Source organism: Hyaena hyaena, unplaced genomic scaffold (genome assembly GCF_003009895.1).
Source record: "Hyaena hyaena isolate Hyena2069 unplaced genomic scaffold, ASM300989v1 scaffold_9, whole genome shotgun sequence".
NCBI classification, from domain to species: domain Eukaryota; kingdom Metazoa; phylum Chordata; class Mammalia; order Carnivora; family Hyaenidae; genus Hyaena; species Hyaena hyaena.
The window spans coordinates 2,326,519-2,345,707 of NW_024080641.1; the positions used below are offsets into that span (position 1 = coordinate 2,326,519).

The window sequence follows — 19,189 nt, forward strand, 5'->3', positions numbered from 1 at the left end:
AGCGCCGAAGCCAGGGTTCCCCGCGGCCGCTCCCGGCGCAGTGGCCTCCGGCCAGCCAGGTGCCAGACTGCCCCCCCCACCCCCCACCGCCTCCTCCAGCTTCTTCATAGACGGGACACCAGCATGATGAGTCTCACACCCATTGGGCCTCATTCTGGTTCTTTATTGCGTCAGGAGCCCCTGCCCTTCCTTCCCACGTGGCGCCTGCCTGGGCCGCGGGAGGGAGGGCAGACCCGCGCGGTCCCCGCTGGGAAGTCCTGGCCCAACTGCGACGGCGGGCACACACAGAGCCACACCGGGTTCTGCTAGGGGAACCCACGCCCCGGAAAGTGCTCGAGCTCCCCTGGGGGAGGCCGGCAGCCGAGGCCGGGTCCGCAGCTTACAAAGCGTCCATGGCGACACAAGGCCACGCCAGGCTCACCTGGGAAACAGGCCAGAGTCGTCGGACAGGCGGGGGTCCCAGGGCGAAGCCAAGTGTTCTGGAGAGAGGGGACACCGAGTCAAAGCCAAGGGTCACTGGGTTTTCTGAGTCACGGATCAAAGCACAGCCTTCGGCAAGACGGGTCCAGGGACCACACCGAGTCCTCTGCGAGAACAGCGCGGCCAAGAAGCCACGGCGACGGCAGCACATGGCCCAGATGACGTCCCTCTACCCGGCGAGGCCGGGACACAGGTCCGGACGTGTGCGGCCCTTCCAGGGGAGCCAGCCCGACCTTCGGTCCCCGAGTCGGTCCCCGAGTGAGGGCACGGCCGGCCTCCTCAGACGCTGATGGTGCGGAAGACGGTGAAGCCGGACAGGGCGGTGCTGACCAGGACCCCGGGGCACTGCGGGTGCCAGTGCAGCTCCTTCAGGTCCGTCTCGCCCTGGTGCACGAACAGGAGCTGCTGGGGGAGGTCTGCCAGGGCAGGGTCGCTCTCCGCGTCGCCCGCCTCGGGGTCCCGTTCCACGGCCAGGTCCCACTGCGTGATCTGGTTGTCTGCGCCCGAGGCCGCGAACACGCCACTGTCCTGGGGGTGCCACTCGACAGAGGTCACGGGGGCCACGTGCTGCTTGAAGGTGGCCACCGGGGAGCCAGACTGTGGGAAGGAGGGGGTCAGGGCACCCGCCACGGGGCTCCTGGGGCGCCCCAGACCGAGCCCTCCCCACTCCCCTGCTCTAGGGCTCCACCCGAGCTCCGCCCCCTGGGAACCCCACAAGCCCCGATTCTCCAAAAGGGACAGAAGACGTAAGTCTCAGGGGTCGCTGTGAGCTGCGCTTTCCCCTGCAAAGGACCCCCTGCGAGCTCCGGGTCACAAAATCCCCAGCCCTGATCCTCCCTGGGCTCGCCTAGCTTTCCCTTCCTATAAAAGCGGGGGGTTCTCAAGCGCTAGCCCTGATTCCATGAAGGCCTTAAGGAGGGCGGAAGCGGGGCTCCCCGGCTCCGGGGGGCACCGGTGAAAAGAAAAACAGCACTTGCATTAAAGCAAAGAGATTTCTTTCTTTTTTTTTTTTTTTAAATTTATTTCTGGGAGAGAGAGAGAGAGAGAGAGCGTGAGCAGGGGAGGGTCAGAGAGAGAGGGAGTCACAGACTCCGAAACAGGCTCCAAGCTCTGAGCTAGCTGTCAGCACAGAGCCCGACGCGGGGCTTGAACCCACAAACCGCGAGATCATGACCCAAGCGAAAGTCGGACGCTTAACCGACTAAGCCACCCAGGCGCCCCTAAAGCAAAGAGATTTCTAAATTGGAAAAGTGGTTCCAAAGTCCCAACGGCCAGTCCGCTTGGCCGCACACCTTCCTTGGGGGCCAGAACTCACTTCTAGAAGCTTCCTGAGGGCTGACTCTACAGGAGGGGAACAAAGACTACATCCTGGCGGCCCCGGGCAGGCACAGAGCCGTATGAAGCGCTGGCTCCATCCACAGGGAAGCGAGAGACGGGTTCTCCTGCCCAGGACCCCTCTCAGCCCTACAAAGTCAATTCTTAGCTGGGTGGTAAAGTCCTGTCTGCTCCTGTCCTTCCGGTGCTCAGTTTCCACCCTTGTAACGAACGATCTGGGTTCCCATGCTCAGCAGATTCTACAAACCCCACTGACGACGAGTCTCCCCATGGCTCTGAAGCCCCAGGCCCCGGGGCTCTCTGCACGGCGTTCCAGCGGGTAGATGGGGGTCACAGCCTCTGAGGCCACCCCACCCCGTCTGTCCCCTGTCACCTCTCTGGCTGGTAGAGCGAGCAACCCCAGGCCAGCCATAGCCTTCCCTCGCCGAGCCCATTTCCTCGTCTGCGCCCCACCCCGCAGGCCCTCCCAGCTCTGCTACAGACAAGCGTCTGAGGGAGGAAGCCCGCCAACCCGAGGGGCGCCGGGAGCAGGGGCTCGTCCGGCCCCAGACGTCCCGCTGGGAGGCTACCTTGAACTGCCGCAGGTCCCAGATCTTGAGGGCCCCGTCATCCCCGCCGCTAAGGAGGAAGGGCTCCCGGCGACTCCAGCTAATGACGTTGACGTCCCCGTCATGGGCGGAGGCGGTGGTGAGCATGCAGGCCTTGCTGGGGGCGGCCCGAATGTCCCAGATGCGGATGGAGGCGTCGGCAGAACAAGAGGCGAACACCTGGACAGGGCGGAGTCTGAGTGACGCTGGTGTGCCTGCCACCCCACTCTGGGGACCAGGGGACACTTGCTGGGCCACCCTTCATTTTATTTCATTTTTTTAAACGTTCATTTTTGAGAAAGAGAGAGTGAGTACAAGAGAACAGGGGCAGACGGGGCGGGGGGTGGGCAGAGGATCTGAAGCAGACGGGGCGGGGGGTGGGCAGAGGATCTGAAGCAGGCTCGGTGCTGTCAGCACACAGCCTGACACAGGCCTCGAACTCGTGAACCTCCCACAAGACCCAGGAGTGCAGACCCCAGCCATCCCTCACCGTGTCCTCAGTCGGGGACCACTGCAGGTCTTCCACAGAGCGCGTGTGGCCCACGAACGGCCGCTGGTCCACGTGCCAGGACCCGCCATCCGTAGGCGTCCAGAGGTGGATGTTCTTCTGACAGTCCCCGGTCAGCAGGCGCCCTGGAAACGGGGCGGGGCACTAGCTGGTCTCAGCTCATGCTCCGCCCTTCAGTCTCCACCCATGCTTCCTACGGGCCCCTCGCCCTCCGCCCCCGCCCCTCCAGGACCAACTCCCTGTACCCCAGGGACCCACCAGACACACGGGGCGACCAGTCCAGGGCAAAGCCCTCGCCCATATGGCCCGCGAAGGCAAAGACGGGCTTCACCCGGGCCTGCTCATCCCGGAGGAAGGTCGCCAGGGCCTGAGGGTCATCCACCGCCTGCAGAAGCCGCCGCAGGGCAAACACCTCCACCTGGCCCTTCTCTGACCAGACAGCGGCCACCGGCTCCTCGCCCAGCCAGGACACCTGCAGGGGAGGGGGGGGATGGAGAGGGAGGCAGGAAGGGTGCGAGGGTCAGGGTGCTGGCCACAGCTCCTGGCGCCCGAGAACCTGACCTGCGGGTCCTCAGGACCCCCATCCTCCCAAGGCTGGGAGTCAGGCTCCCAGAAACCTCTGCAGGGAAAAAAAATCACAGCCCGCCAAGACCAGCTGGGCCCGTGGGACAACTTCCCACCCACACCGGGCAGCCGCTACGCCCAGGCGGTTCCAGATGCCCAGGAACGGGGGCTGGGGTTCCAGCAACCCGTGGAAGGGCATTCAGACTACCGGGTTTTTTTTTTGTTTGTTTGTTTCTTGAGAGAAAGCGCAAGCAGGGGAGAGAGGCAGAGCGCATACTCAGCGTGTAGCACGGCACAGGGCTCGACCCCACGACCCTGGGATCATGACCTGAGCCAAGATCAAGAGTTGGGACACTCTACCGACTGAGCCACCCAGGCGGCCCAGACTACCAGTCTTTGTAAGCCTTGAACATGCTGGTGGGTCCCAGGCCGGGTCCTGATCGGCCTCAAGGTTTACAGTAGCCCCGAGCCCTGACCTCTCTGAACTCCACACTCCTATCAACACTGACCATTCAAACTTCCCACGACCAAAGCCAAGCTCCTCATCGCCTCTGCAAGCTCCTTCTCCCCAGGGCTCCCCATCTCAGGCCCTGAACTGTAGGAGTCACTGACTTGTCCTCACAGCCACCCTGTGCTAGCTGCACTCAGAACCCACATCACTTCCTTTTTTTTTTTTTTTTAAATGTTTTATTTATTTCTAGGAGAAAGAGAGACAGCGTGAGCAGGGGAGGGTCAGAGAGAGAGGGAGACACAGACTCTGAAATAGGTTCCAGGCTCTGAGCTGGCTGTCAGCACAGAGCCCGACGCGGGGCTCGAACCCACGAACCACAAGATCATGACTCAAGCGAAAGTCGGACACTCAACCAACTAAGCCACCCAGGCGCCCCCCACATCACTTCCAACCCCTTCTCACTACCTCTAGTGCCGTCACTCCTGGCTACTCCTGTCGTCCTTCCCCTGAATGACGGTCTCCCCACGGTCTATTCTCAACACAGCAAAGAGGGATTTCTTTAAAACACAAGTCAGATCCCAACTGATCTGTGCTCTAAACCCTCCAATAGCTCCCAATTTAACTCTCCAAGTAAAAGCTGAGTCCTTACATCCACCTATAAGCCCCCCACAAGCCATCATCTCCACCGTGCCCACCCCCAAACTGCTGTCACTCTTCCTCTCGTCCATTTGCTCTAGTAGATGCATTGGTCTCCCCGATTTCCCATGAAATTCCTCAACCGTGCCATGTTTGCCCCAGGCCTGGCCTTTGCACTTGCATTTCCTTTACCCCTAAACCCTTTCCCGACAGAGATCTCTGGCTCATTTCCTCACTTCCTGAGAGTCTCTGTTCAAATAGCACCTCATCACAGTACTTTCCTGACCGCACTATTTACAACAGCAAACCCAGTCTAGAAACATTCTAATTCCCTTATCTTGCTTTTACTCTTCTCTACGAGGATGCACTGCACTTTTACCGAATTTTTTCCTGTTCCTTTCCCCGCTAGCATGTAAGTTTCATGAAGCCAGAGAACTTTTGCTTCCTGTGAAATCCCCAGAGCACAGAACAACACCTGAATCACGGTAATACTTTAATGGGAACACACGGCAAGGGCTGCGGGCCAAGCAAAGCCCTAAGTGCGTGAATACACTGTCTCCTGTAATTCACACAGCAGCCTGATCGTAAGGTGCTAGAACTCAGCAGCACACAAAAGCGGTCCCATAGCCCACAATATAGCCTGAGCAGTAACAGAAAACATTACCTCACCCTACATCCGGGTGCTGCCTCTAGGCACCTGAAAGAACTGTATGATTCCCTTCTACCCTCACATCAGCTCCACCAGACCAGCTTTGTAATCTTCCCCATTTTACAGAAGAGGGAAGAACATAGAAACTAGTCCTCTATTGCATCTAGCACACAGCGACAATAACGACTGCGGCTTAGACGGAGATAAGCTAAGGTATGAGAGGTTATGTGCCAGGTAATTTTCTAAAAGCTGGAAGGCATGGACAACGGGGTTGGGAATGAGGGTGAGAGATGGAGAGTCGGTTCCAGGGACTGTATCTACCCGGACTCGGTTGATGCCGCCATAATGTGGCACCATAGCCAGTTCCAGCTGAGGTTTCCGCTCTTCTTCATCCTCTTCATCTTCTTCCTCCTCCTCCTCATCGCTGCCCTCCGATGGTGGGGGCTTTGTCCCATGCAGATTATGCATCCGAAGCATCATCAGTCTGGGGAAGAGTGGGGTGAGTGAGGCGCTGCACGCCAGGATACTTAAGAGAAGGAGACGCTGGAAACCTCGATTTCTAGGTCCTGGGGAAGGGGGTGCTGGGGCGGGGGGCTCGGCCTCCGGGTCCTAGGAACACCTCAGATCTCACTCACCTGTTGCTCTGGGCGCTCTCCGCCTGGGTCCCAGCGCACAGGTAAAGTGTAAGAGGAAGCTCTGTCCGGTTGTCTCCCAGGTGATCACGGACTATGTCGAAGCTAAGACAGGGGGCGCCTCGGGATAAAAGAAGAGATCGGAAAATTAGAATGGGACAGAGATCTCAGCCCCGGCGCGTGTGAGGTGTCCACACGCCTTAGACCCCAGTCTTCTCTCGCAGAGGGCCTTGTACGTTGCACACTCGGGGCCAGACCCGCTCAGGACTCAGGATTCCAGTCCCCTTCTTCCTCAGGACCCAGGAGTCCCGGTGCCCCTGGTCCTACCAGTCTGCGCTCGGTGGTACAGCACGTAGGCCTCCTCGTCCATGACCAGCTCCTCTCCTTCGCGCAGCGGCGGTCCCCGCCCGGGCAGGTAGACCTGGGGCGGGCCTTCGGTCCCTGCGTCGTTGGACTCGGCCTCCATGGGTTCCCCGGGGCCACACGTGCGCCGCCTACCCTTGCGCGCCGCCATCTTCGAACCCTGGCACGGCCGGCGCGAAGTGAGGACGTCACTTCCGGATTGCGGTTTCCTTCTTCGGAGGCCCGCGCCGCTGCAGGTTTCCTTGGAAACCATCGACCCCACCAATCAGAGAGGGCGGTGGCGAGAGGCTGAAGGAGAACTAAGGTAAAGGAGTCCTCGCCTAGCGACCGAGGCTTACGGATTCGGAGAAAATACACCCTTCGCGTGACTTTGCGGCGCTTTTCTGCAGAGCAGCGGCACGGCCTCCTGGGAGTTGTAGTCCTGTACGAGGCCAGTTTTCCCCGTCTACAGGAGGAGCTCTGAGCCCCGACTCCATCTTCCACCTTTGACTCCCAAGGCTTCCTTTCCGCTACATTATTCATGTATGCAAATAAGAGTTCTTACTGGCAAGAAGACTGGGGTTTTGCTCCCTGAGGACCCGTAAAATCGGTTTCCTCTTCCCTCTTTGTTATGATGGCTTTAATTCACTTCAAAATGCTTTAGTGTAGACAGGATGATATTATGTGTAAGTTGAATCTACCCTCCTGGGGCAGTCAATTGCCTAACCAGGCGTTCACATTGCGGCTCTGGTCAGCGAGCATTTAATCATAAAGCCAGCCCTCCGGAGACCGCTATTGCAAGTGCCTTGGCTCTCTTTATCCTTCATCAGCACCAGAGATTTGGCTAATTGGCATAATGAAATGTTAGGCATTGATTCCCATTGGTGAGATTAACGGCATTCGAGATAGGTGGATTGGCTGGGATATGCTAGAATCCTCGCTTGCAAGAACACGATATTAAGAATCTAGCAAGAAGCTTTTTCGGTAACCAAAGGAATGGGACCCTAGACGTAATCCTAAAATGTTTTGATCCTGGATCTTTCGTGAGTTCTTTGTCCCACCTTCTCTCTACCTCTCCGTCCCCCCTCGCCCCATCTCAGTCTTCTTAGGATCTATTCTCACAGCCCCTTTCTGGCTCTTTGTCTCCCATCTCCCTCCAGGGTCTGGGTTCTGAATACAATTCTTTCCGCCCTCTCTTCCTCTGTGGGACTTTTCACAGTTTCTGTTTCCTCCAGGGAAGTTTGGGGCGGGGGGGGGGGGGGGGGGGGGGGGGGGGGGGGCTGAGACAAATACGGAGCTCACACTTGGACTGAGGAGGCATAAAAACATGGTTTATTCCAAACACTGCAATGTGTAACAGGAGAGTGAGAGGGGAGGTTGGTGGTGGGTGTGGATTCCCAGACCGTCTCCTCCACAACCCAGCTCCAGACCCGGCTGGAGATCTAGGAAAAGGAGGCTTTGGGGGAGGGGGGGGGTCTGCTGGGTTATCGTTGGGACGGTCACAGATAAGGGCTGGAGTTGGAGAGGATGTGGCCGGTGGCACATGGGGCTGGTAGTGAGGTGCGACAGGGTGGGAGGTTTTGGCCCGATGTTTGTTGGGAATCAACGCTAGGACAGGAGGAGGCGGGGCTTCCGTTGGGAGTGTCCGATGTCAAAATTGGGAAAAGCGATCTTGGGTGGGCAGAGGAGGAGGATGTGTCACGGTGTGACGTCAAGGGTCATAGTCGGGTCCGGGCACAGTCTGGGATTCGGGTCACAGTTTGGGGTCAGGGGTCACAGTCTGGGGTCGGATGACCATTTTGAGGGGTCGGAAGTCACAGTCTGGGGTCAGGGGTTTCTGTGTGGCGGGGCCAAGGTCTGGGGTCACAGTTTGGCGAACGCGTCTCACAGTTTTGAGTCCCAATGGATGAAAGGTTAAAAACGGGCTTCCCCGGAGGCGTGGCTGGGGCCGGGGAGCTGCACAGTGATGTGGGGGCCACGGCCCCGGGCGTGGGGGTGGGGCGCGGGCGTGGCGTGTCCCCCCACCTCCCGCCCCATCTGGTGACGTTAAAAAGCCCTTGTCGGGTTTAAAAAAAAAAAAAAAACTCCAGTGGGCTCCGAGACCCCCGCCCCCTCCCTTTCAGGCTGGGTGAGATTTGGGGGAGGGCCAAATCCCTTCCGGCTCTTGGTGCCCCCAAAGCGACGGGGCGCGGGACGCTGCTCCAGGCGGAGTCCGGCCAGGTTGTTTTTCCTTCCCAACCCACGCGGGTCCTGTCTGTGGCGCGTGCCCCCTCGGGCCGTGGCCTGCGCTGACCGAGGGGGCGCCGGGGGCGGGCCCCCTGGGCCGCGTCATACCTCGGACTCGAGGCTGGAGAAGTGCGCCGAGCCCCTGCGGGTACCCAGATCCCCGCCCCGGTGTCTCCGGTGGGGCGCGGCGGGCAGCGGCGGCCCCCAGTGCGTGGCGTGCGGGCAGCGGCGCGCGTGGCGGGAGGGCCCGGTGAGCCTGCGCGCGGGGGCGGCGCGGGGGCACGAGCTGAGGTCCTCGAGCGAGCGCGAGGTGGGCGCCGGCGGCGGGAGGTCCCAGCCCCCCGCGGCGCGCCGGTGCCGGTGGTGGTGCGGGGCGGCGGCGGGCGCGCGGTGCGAGGCCCGCGGGCGGTGCGGGTGCGGCCGCGGGCAGCCGCAGCGGGCTCGGCGGCGGGGCGGGGGCCCTGCGGCCCAGGGCGGGGGCGGCGGCGCCCACCAGCCGCCGTCCAGGCCGTCGTGCGAGCAGCTGAGATGGCGCGGGGGCGGCAGCAGCTCCAGGCTGGCGCAGTGACGGCAGTGCCAGGCGGCCGGACCGCTGCGCGGGGGCAGGTAGTCCCAGCTGCCGGCGCGCCAGCCCCCGAGCTTGTCGACCGACCAGTAGCGGCCGGGCGGCGGCCCGAGGCGCTCGGCGTACGGGTAGGGGAAGTCGGCGAACCACCAGGGCTCCAGGCCGCCCAGCGACGCGCCGCCCAGGCTCTCCGAGTCCTCCGAGTCCGACGGCGACGGCTCGAGGTCCAGGTAGGGGCAGGGGGGCGGCGCGGCGCGGCACGGCGGGGGCGCGGCCGGGGCCCCGCCGCCCGCGCCCCCCGCGGCCCCCGCGCCGCCCGCGCCGGGCCCCAGCAGGGGCTGGCTCTCGGGGTCGGAGCGCGGCCAGCGCGCGGGCGCCGGCGGGCTCTCGTCCTCGTAGGCCAGGCGGCACAGCGGCGGCCCGACGGCGGCGGCGGCGGCGGAGGCGGCGGGGGGCGCGGGCGGCGACGGGAAGCCGGGGAAGGCGCCCGAGGGGGGCTCGGCCGGCTCCTTGTCGCGCACGATGGCGAAGTAGGAGGGCGGAGGCTTCTGCGGGGGCTGCGCGGCCGGCGGGGACAGCGGGCGCCCCGCGGCGCCCCGCGGCGCCGCGCGCGCCTCGCCCACCCCCAGGCCCTGCGGCTCGATGGGGCCGTAGTAGCGGTGGAAGCCGTCGGCCAGGCCCGCGCCCCCCGGCGGCCCGGCACCTTTGGCGCGGCGCCAGCGGTCCACCGCCGCGCGCTCCCGGGGCACGAAAGGCGCCGGGCCGGGCGGGGGCCGCGCCGCCGGGTACGCGGGGCTGGGCAGCGGCTGCGGCGGCGGCGGCGGCGGGGGCTTGGCCGGCGGCGGGGCGGCCTCCGCGCTGCAGCAGCTGTACATGCCCTGCGGGGGAGAGGGGGCACCGCGAGAGAAGCAGGGTCAACGGGCGAAGGCCGGGGACCGCCCTCCTCCCCTCCAGCCCTCCCACCTGTCCGGCACCTCGACCCAAGTCTCTCCCACTCGGAGGCGTCCCCGCCTGCCTCCCTCTCCCCTCCCCGTACCCGGGAGAAGGCCAGCAGGAAGTCCATGCGGTGGGTGGGCCCCAGGCAGTGCCGCAGACGCCAGTACACCAGGTGCTCCCAGGCGAAGACAAGCAGGGAGAGGCCCATGGCCACCAGGAGCATGTAGAAGACACCTGCCATGTTGTCGATGTCCAGCTTACTGCTCATCACCTCGATTTTGTCATTGTGGCAGATCCCGGACAGCCACAGCCGCTCCAGCATCTCGATCTCGTCTGGAGAAAGGGGGCGGGGGAGGGTGGGGCACCTAGGTCAACTTCCACGGCCACCGTCCGAGGACCCTCTTCTCGGACAGAAGAGCCTAGGTGCCCAACCCTCTCCAACCTCAGACCCTGGTGTCCTGATCCTCCTCCCCTCCTGAGCCCAGGACCCAGGGCTCTTGGCGGCTCCACCCCCCCCCCCCCCCCCCCCCCCCCCCCGGCATCCCTGTGCGCAGCCGCACCGTCCCCCAGGAACTGCAGCAGCGCCAGGTCGATCGGCCGCTTCCAGCGAGAGCCCTTGTGCAAGGCGATGCCATAGCCCGTTGTGGCAAAGACCTTGCCCGAGCCAATGGTGACCAGCTTGCAGCCTTCATCCTTTCGGGCCATGTAGTTGAGCACAGCCGCATCATAGATGAAGGCGTCCAGCTTCCTGGGGGTTGAGGGGGGGCAGGGGGCATGAAAGGCAGGGTCAGTCCCACCCAGATGTCCTCACAGCCACCCCGAACCCCCTCTCACCCCTAATAGCCTCCAATTACTCCACACCCTGACTGATGGTGAGCTCCTGAGCAAGCCACTGCATCTCCTGGTGCCTCCCTTTGAAGCTGCAAAATGGGGATAATTGCAATACCTCCCTTCCAAGGTTGCCGCAAAGGTAACGATGCTTGGTGCAAAGAAAGTGCTGGAGACATGTGAGCTATGCCTGTTACTGAGATAACTGCGGCCCTCCAGAGAAGGTTCTGGATACTCCTGCATTCTATGAACGGGCTGAGGCTCAGACAGGGGACTCCTAAGTCATAATAACGCTAACGATCGCTTGTATCATGCCAGGCGCCGTTCCATCGGCTGTAATAACTCGTTCAGTCCCTCTCAGCGCTCCTGCGAGGTGGAAACTGTTATCTCCATTGCTCAGATGGGAAATGCAGGCCGAGACGCACACCTTACTTTGCTTGCGTTCTGCCACAAGGCCCCCGATTTCTAAACCTTGATAGGAAGACAAACAGGGAGAGAGACTCCCGCTCACAGAGGAATACACTGCGGCGCATGTGCCCCGTGTCCCTTCTGTCACAACTGCTGCCATCGGACACGGACTTCCGTGACTATCCGATGAATCCCAGCTTCTGCTCTTAAAGCTGTGACTCAGCACAGTTCCTGGCACATCCCCGCGGGCTGTAAATATTTGTGGGACGCATAGATGAGTGGATAAAGAGGTCCATGCTGTTTAACTATATTCTATTCTGTGAAGCAAGATTTGTGCCTATGATCTGACGTCAAGATGCCCAGGGCATATCCATGAGGGAAAAAAAGAAAAGGAAAAAAAAAAAGTTGTAGAAGCCCATATACAGCATCGTTCCATGTTAATTTTTTAAAACTTATTTTAGAGAGAGAGAGAGAGAGTGCAAGTGGGGGAGAGGGGCAGAGGGAGAGACACAGAATCTTAAGCAGCCTCCATGCTCAGCCAGGAGCTGGACTCAGAGCTGGATCCTATCACCCTGGGATCACGACCAGAGCTGAAATCAAGAGTCCGGATGCTCAACAGACTCAGCCACCCAGATGCCCCTCCATATTAATTTTTTATTTAAAAAACATTAAAAAATTTTTTAATGTTTTTATTTATTTCTGAGAGAGAGAGACAGTGTGAGCAGGGGAGGGTCAGAGAGAGAGGGAGACACAGAATCCGAAGCAGGCTCCAGGCTCTGAGCTGTCAGCACAAAGCCAAAAACAGGGCTAGAACCCAAAAACCATGAGAACATGACCTGAGCCGAAGTCTGACGCTCAACTGACTGAGCCACCCAGGCACCCCTAAAAATATTTTTTTAATGTTGATTTATTTTGAGAGAGAGACAGACAGACAGAGCAGGGGCACGGAAAGGCAGAGAGAGAGCCAGAGGGAGACCGTGAATCCGAAGCAGTCTCCAGGCTCTGAGCCATCAGCACAGAGCCTGATGCAGAGCTCGAACTCACAAACCTCAAGGTCATGACCTGAGCTGTAGTCCGACGCTTCACTGACTGAGCCACCCAGGCACCCAATTTTAATTAATTTAAATTGGAAGAGTATTGGACAGCACAAGTATGGGGGAAACGAGCAATCAAGGCATGTGGCTGGATGCCGATTTGTTGGGAAGGCAAAGGAATTTTGGGAGTTGTCTGCCTATCTGTTGATGTAAATGCCTCTGTGTCCCCAAATTTTTTTTTTTTTTTAAGTTTCTTTATTTTGAGAGAGAGAGATAATGCACGCACAGGAGGGAAAGAGAGAAAGGGAAAGAGGAGAATCCCAAGCAGGCTCCGCACCATCAGCACGGAGCCTGTTGCGGGGCTCGAACCCATGAAACACAAGATCATGACCTGAACCGAAACCAAGAGTCTGATGCTTAACCAGCTAAGCCAAATCAACAGTAAAGCCCTCTCTACGTCTCACACATGAGCGTATAGATGCCTTGTGTACATACTTCTGTACATGCAGAGAAATGAAGGAAAAGGGCAGAGTTAGTCCACGGGCCCCAAATGGGGAGACAGACAGCAGGTCATCCCGCCCCCCCAAACTGAACAGATTCCAGCTGAAGCAAAAACTGGTGACGCAAAGAACTTGAAGCTCTGGGGAATGAGCAGAAATCTGGGGAGGGCGATCAAGATCCCACGGCTGGAGAATGAGACTTGAATTAATTTTCTACGGATTCTAACAGCCAGGGAGATCCCAGCTGACCTCAGGAAACATACATATATTTGTGTATATCTCACAACTGCCTGTGGCCACTGCTGCCTTGCAGGCAAACTGCAGTTTCTCTCTGGGTTTCTCTTTGTTTAGTAAATGCCCCTGGGGGCAAAAGGTAAATTGCTTCCCTGGTTTAAGGAGAAAGAACTGGAGGTTTCCAGAGTCAGGCTGAAGAGGAGGGATGGGAGGGCTTGAGGACTAAGATAAAAGGTAAGGAAGGTGCCAGGGGTCCTTGAAGGGAGCAAGGGAGGGGTATGGAGGGGGAGATGGGGAGAGAGACCGGGGAGGCATTGCAGACAAGAGTCAAAAGTCAAGGTTTCTGGGGCGCCTGGGTGGCCTAGTTGGTTGAGCATCGGAATTCAGCTCCGGTCATGATCTCACGGTTCGTGGGTTCGAGCCCCGCGTTGGGCTCTGTGCTGACAGCTCAGAGCCTGGAGACTGTTTCAAATTCTGTCTCCCTCTCTCTCTCTGCCCCTCCCCCGTTCACTCTCTGTCTCTCAAAATAAAGACATTAAAAAAAAAATTTTTTTTTTAAACTCAAGATGTCTAATGGCCTTAGGAGATTTGAGGGGCTTTCAGGAAGAGGAGAGCTAGGAGCCTTCACTTTTAATCCTTTGCTCAGTCCTTTTTTTTTTTAAGTTATTAATTTATTTAGAGAGAGAGTGAGAGCAGGGGAGGGGCAGAGAGAGAGAATCCCAAGCAATCTCCACACATCAGTGCAGAGCCCCATGCGAGGTTTGACCTCACAAAATGCAAGATCATGACCTGAGCTGAAGTCGGCGGCTTAACCGACTGAGCCACCCAGGGGCCCCCTTTGCTCCGTCCTTTTTAAAAATTTTATTTAAAAAAAAAAAAATAAATAAAAATGTTATTTTAATGTTTATTCATATTTGAGAGAGAACACGAGTGGGGGGAGGGGCAGAGAGAGAGACAGGATCCAAAGCAGGCTCTGCAAGGTCAGCATGGAGCCTGATATGGGGCTTGAACTCACAAATTGTGAGATCGTGACCTGAGCCAAAGTCAGATGGTTAGCATCTGAGCCCCCTGGGCTCCCCATCAGTCTTTATGCAACATAATGCCTACCTCCCTCCCCGCAGGCCCTTACTTCCCCTCCTACTTCCGCATACCCACTAAACCTCTACTAAGAGTCGGCCATATCCTACAGTCTTTGGTTAGTCTTAGGTTTGGGAAAAATAAAAATTCCCTGCCTCTGTCTTTGCTTTCCTGTTTATTCCTGCCCCGTCACCAGAGGGATCTTAACATTTGAGTCAGCGTCTATCCCTTCTCAGCTCCCTCCAATCCCCTGGCTCCTCACTTCACTCAGTAACTGGAGTTACCTCCCATTACATGGACCTATGGCGTCAAACAGGAAGTTTCTGGACCACTCCAGCACACTCCTGCCTCAGGAGCTTTGCACTGGCTGTTCCCTCTGCTGGAACATCCCTCTCCCATATAGCCACCTGGCTTCTCCCCTCACTTCCTTCAAGTGATTGCTTAAAAGTCACCTTTCCGAGCACCTTCTTAAATACTGCAATCGGAAGCCTCCTCCTTAGGTGTCCCAGACACCCCCAGGAGTATTTTTGCCGGTGGCACGCATTCCCTTGTAACTATAGTATGTTCCTGGTTATCAAGTTTATAGTTCCCCTCTTCCCACTGGGCCTGAAATTCCGTGAAGGCACAGATCTTGTCTGGATGGTTCACCGCTGTAGCCACAAGGGTCTGGAACGGCACCCGGCGCATAACAGGTGCTTAACAGAGTGGCTGAATGAGAAAGAATGAATTCGGGCTGGTTCGAAGTGGGCGTTCCGTGGGCTGGGCACGAAGCTGCGAAGTAAGACCTCACGAAAAAGGGAGAGATGCCAAGAGCTATTCCTCCGGGGAAAAAGCAAGACGACAACCGTGTGTGATTTTGGCAAGGGAGGTATCAGGTTGCGTGTAGCACACGTAGTTTAATTGATCAGAGAGGAATAAAAACTACTGCTTACGTTGTCTGTTTGCCCTCTGTGGTAGGCTCAGCCTGCATTTGGCACGGGAGCCAAAACCGCGTGAGGCTGCGAGTGCCAAAGTCCTTTGTACCTCTCTGTAAGAATGGAATTTTCTAGCGCTGTCCATGGTGGTAGCTGCTCGCCCCATAGGGCTATTTGAATTGAAATTTGAATTAAAATCTAAAAATTCAGTTCCTGGGGAGCCTGGTAACTCAGTCAGTTAAGCGTCCAACTGCGGCTCAGGCTATGATCTAGCGGTTTGGGAGTTCGAGCCCGCATCTGACTCTGTGCTGACAGCTCAGGGCCTGGAGCCTGCTTCAGATTCCGTGTCTCCTAGTCTCTCCACCCCTCCCCCACTTGGGCTCTGTCTCTCGCTCTTTCTCTCTCAAAAATAAATACACATTAAAAGAAAATTTAAAAATAAAAGTAAAATTCAGTTCCCTAGTCGCACCAACCACCATTGAAATGATCGCGAATTGGTGGCTACCGCATTGGACTGCAAAAGTCTAGAACATTTCTCTCTCCTTTTATTTATTTATTTATTTATTTATTTATTTATGGGTGGGTGGGGAGGGACAAAGACAGAGGGAGGCAGCATCGCAAGCAGATTCCGCACCATCACAACAGAGCCCAATGCGGGGCTCAAACTCACGAACTGCAGAGATCATGACCTGAGCTAAAAGCAAGAGGTAGATGCTTCATCGACGGAACCACCCAGGTTCTCTTTTTAAAACATGTTTATTTATTTATTTTGAGAGAGAGAGAGCAGAGGAAGGGCAAAGAGGGAGGGAGAGAGATTCCCAAGCAGGCCCCTTGCTGCCAGTGCGGAGCCCCACACAGGGTTGGCTCTTGGGTCAGATCATGACCTGAGCTGAAATCAGGAGTTGGATGCTCAACTGGCTGAGTGGCCCAGGCGCCCCACAGGGCATTTCTATTGGTGCAGAGAGGGCTATTGGAGACTGATGCCCAAGGAACAAATAAGTGTCTGTCTCCCAGACCAGAATGGAAGGTCCAACAGAGCAAGGACTTTCATTTGTTCACTGCTGCACCCTCAGCGCCTAGCCCAGTGCTTGGCGAAACATCTTAATGGATATTTATTGGAGGGGCACCTGGGTGGCTCCGTCAGTGAAGCATCTGACTTTTATTTCAGCTCAGGTCATGGTCTAGCGGGTCATGAGATCGAGCCCCACATCCTGACAGCATGGAGCCTGCTTGGGATTCTCTCTCTCCCTCTCTCTCTGCCCCTCCCCTGCTCTCTCTCTCTTGAAATAAAATAAACTTAATAAATAAATAAATACTTATTGGATGAATGGATGAATGTCTTTTAACTTTCATATCATTAGAGTTTTTTTTTTTTTTGTAAGGGAGATCATAATTCAGTATTTGTTTTCCTTGTTTCTATGTATATGACACATATACGTATGCATATATATATATACACACAACTACTCTAAGAAAAAATACAAAAAAATACCTGTATTTGGAATTCCCCGACAAAAATGGTCCAGGCAGATCACCTACAGTGATGTTCATAGTCAACAACCCTACTCAGAGAGAAAATGTAAAAAAAAAAAAAACAACGAAAAAAAAACCAACCAAACAGCTAGCAATATAGTCAGAGAAAGAAGACAAGATACTACAACTCTGAACCACGAATAGCATATTATAAAATAGAATACTATAAATAATACTATGAAATTTAGAAAATACTATAAACATTCAGAGATTTTAAAAAAAGAGTTCTTAGTCGAGCACCTGTCTGCCTCAGTTGGAGGAGCATGTGACTCTTGATCTCGAGGTCGTGAGTTCAAGCCCCACATTGGGTGGAGAGATTATGAAGAAGCATAAATAAAGTTAAGAAAAAGTTCTTGGGAATTGAAAATATACTAGCAGAAACGAAAAGATTAATAAAGAGTGGAAGATAAGGTTAAGAAAAGGTCTCAGGAAGTAGAGCAGAAAAATAAAGAGATGGAGGGGCGCCTGGGTGGCTCAGTCGGTTAAACGTCTGACTTCGGCTCAGGTCATGATCTCACGGTTCATGGGTTCGAGCCCCGCGTCGAGCTCTGTGCTGACAGCCATCTCAGAGCCTGGAGCCTGTTACAGATTCTGTGTCTCTCTCTCTGACCCTCCCCTGCTCACGCTGTCTCTCTCTGTCTCTCAGAAATAAATAAAACACTAAAAAAAAAAAAATTTTTTAAAGAAAAATAAAGAGATGGAAAAATAAGACAATAGATGAAAGAGTTCAGGAAGCCCAGCATCAAATTGATAAGAGTTTCAGAGAGAAATGGAGGGAAGGGGGAAATCATAATAGAAAGAAATCAAGAAAGTTTCCCAGAATGAATGACATGAGGATACATTTGAGAGATCCAGCAATGAAAACAAATGAAGACACTTTACTGAGAAATTTCAATACACGGAGGACAGGGAAAAGAAAAACAGGTGACACACAGGCTTACAGATCAGAATGACTTCGGATTTTTAATAGTATCACTGGACATTAGGAGACAACAGAGTGATGCCTTCAAAATTCTACAGGAAGGGCGCCTGGGTGGCTCACTCAGCTAAGTACCTGACTTCGGCTCAGGTCTTGATCTCAAGGTTTGTGAACTCGAGCCCTGCATTGGGCTCTCTGCTGTCAGCACAGAGGCTGCTTTGGATCCTCTCTCCCTTTTGCTTTCTGCCCCTCCCCCATTAGTGTATGTGCACATGCACGCTCTCTCTCTCTCTCTCTTAAAAATAAATATTTTTAAAAAAATTTCTAGAGGAAAATGACCTCTAGCCCAGAATTTTATACCCAGCCAGAAGGCCTATCAAGACTAAAGATGTTTTCGATATTCAGTGTCTCTAAGATTTTATGCGCGCACACACACACACATGCACACACACATTATATGCCTTTTGTCAGGAAGCTCAAAAGAACAAGAGAGAAAAACCCAGGATGAGTGAGAATTAGGATACGACAGAATCCAAACCAGGGGACAGGTGAAGGGATGGGGATGCAGGAGCAGGCCAGAGGCCACGAGGAGAACTTCTTCAATATTGATTAAATTAATGGAGTACCTGATGCAAATGAGTATGTGAAGAAGAGATTCACATAGTTAACAGAGCATTTTGAATTAACAAAGAAAACTCAGCCACTAAGCAAGTGGAAAAAAAGAAAGACAATTATTAACTCCAGGAAAAACAAAGGATTGAGTAGGAGAGGAAAGTAATCATGGTTTACTACTTGTGGCAGCTGTGGGAGCATTTACACAGTCATAACATGTAAACACTGCATATTCATCTAGCCAGAATCACAGTGTGGGAGGCTGGAGTAATTTGAATAAGAGTATGAGTATGTGTCTCCCATAGTAAGAAGTGAATGGAAAATACCTAAAATTGAAAAATCAAGAGGTAGCCATACAAACATGGCATTTTGAGACAAGGACACAAACAGCAGAATGATACAATAAATGAGGTAAAAGCAGCTTGCTCTGGGGCGGGAGAAATGGAGGGGTAGGCAGATGGGATGCTGTTGGCTTTCATTACAAAAAAGATCTTGTCTTTGATGCTCTAAACTATGTGGATGTATAACTCCAATAAAAATAGAACTAAAAGGGGGGAAAGAGTAGAAAGGAATACTGGGGAGAAAAAATTCAGCGGAAGCAGGAAATCAGAGCGAGAGGTGACAGTCAGAAACACAAAGTATTCTTTGTGAATCCAAGAGGCTTCTGGGGAGGGGCACGAGGGGGATTCTGGGATTTTTGCTGCCCACCTCAGGCAATGTAGTGTAGGGGTTGAGGGGCCGGGCTCAGAATCCGATGGTCAGGGTTCAAATCCGAGCGCGGCCACTCAGCAGCTGTGGGGTCTTGCTATGCCTTGATTTCCTCATCTATAAAATGGGAATAATATTCACCACTAAAATATTATAGCTTGAGGGGCGTCTGCGTGGATCGATCGGTTGAGTCTCCCACTTTGGCTCAGGTCACGATCTCACGGTTTCTGAGTTTGAGCCCTGCCTCAGGCTCGCTGCTGTCAGCTCAAGCCTGCTTTGGATCCTTTGTCCCTCTCTCTCTCTCTCTCTCTCATAAAAATAAATAGGGACACCTGGGTGGTTCAGTCAGTTAAGCATCTGGCTCTTGATTTTGGCTCCGGCCATGATCTCAGGCTTCATGAGTTGGAGCCCCACACTGGGCTCTGCTCTGACAGTATGGAGCCAGCTTGGGATTCTCTCTCCCTCTCTCTCTGCCCCACTCATGCTCTCTCCCTCTCTCTGAAAATAAGTA

At 55.5% G+C, this 19,189-nt stretch overlaps 2 protein-coding genes across 2 annotated transcripts in view; both read right to left on the minus strand.

Annotated features, from left to right (window-relative positions):
- Window positions 1-126: 126 nt before the first annotated feature.
- GRWD1 (glutamate rich WD repeat containing 1) lies at window positions 127-6,368 on the minus strand. Its single transcript, XM_039244220.1, has 7 exons — window positions 6,170-6,368; window positions 5,846-5,963; window positions 5,532-5,694; window positions 3,169-3,382; window positions 2,893-3,035; window positions 2,385-2,582; window positions 127-1,077 (listed from the first exon to the last, which is right to left on the minus strand). The coding sequence occupies exons 1-7, from the start codon at window positions 6,354-6,356 to the stop codon at window positions 760-762; spliced, it is 1,341 nt and encodes a 446-aa protein (XP_039100151.1). The 5' UTR covers window positions 6,357-6,368; the 3' UTR covers window positions 127-759.
- Window positions 6,369-7,494: 1,126 nt separating this feature from the next.
- GRIN2D (glutamate ionotropic receptor NMDA type subunit 2D) overlaps window positions 7,495-19,189 on the minus strand; it is a 36,337-nt gene continuing 24,642 nt past the window's right edge. The window contains exons 10-12 of the mRNA XM_039244796.1: window positions 10,472-10,659; window positions 10,012-10,244; window positions 7,495-9,853 (exon numbers count right to left, since the gene is read on the minus strand). Of these exons, the coding sequence (XP_039100727.1) occupies window positions 8,513-9,853; window positions 10,012-10,244; window positions 10,472-10,659 (1,762 nt within the window). The 3' untranslated portion in view covers window positions 7,495-8,512. The remainder of the gene's footprint in view (window positions 9,854-10,011; window positions 10,245-10,471; window positions 10,660-19,189) is intronic.

What these genes read in the sequence shown, in the direction of transcription:
- GRWD1 (XM_039244220.1), bottom strand. Translation starts at nt 6,356, where the DNA reads ATGGCGGCGCGCAAGGGTAGGCGGCGCACGTGTGGCCCCGGGGAACCC. An exon ending in GTACCACCGAGCGCAGACTG is followed by an intron (nt 5,964 to 6,169) that starts GTAGGACCAGGG and finishes TTTTATCCCGAG; the next exon opens with GCGCCCCCTGTCTTAGCTTC. An exon ending in GCGGCATCAACCGAGTCCGG is followed by an intron (nt 3,383 to 5,531) that starts GTAGATACAGTC and finishes CCTCCCCTGCAG; the next exon opens with GTGTCCTGGCTGGGCGAGGA.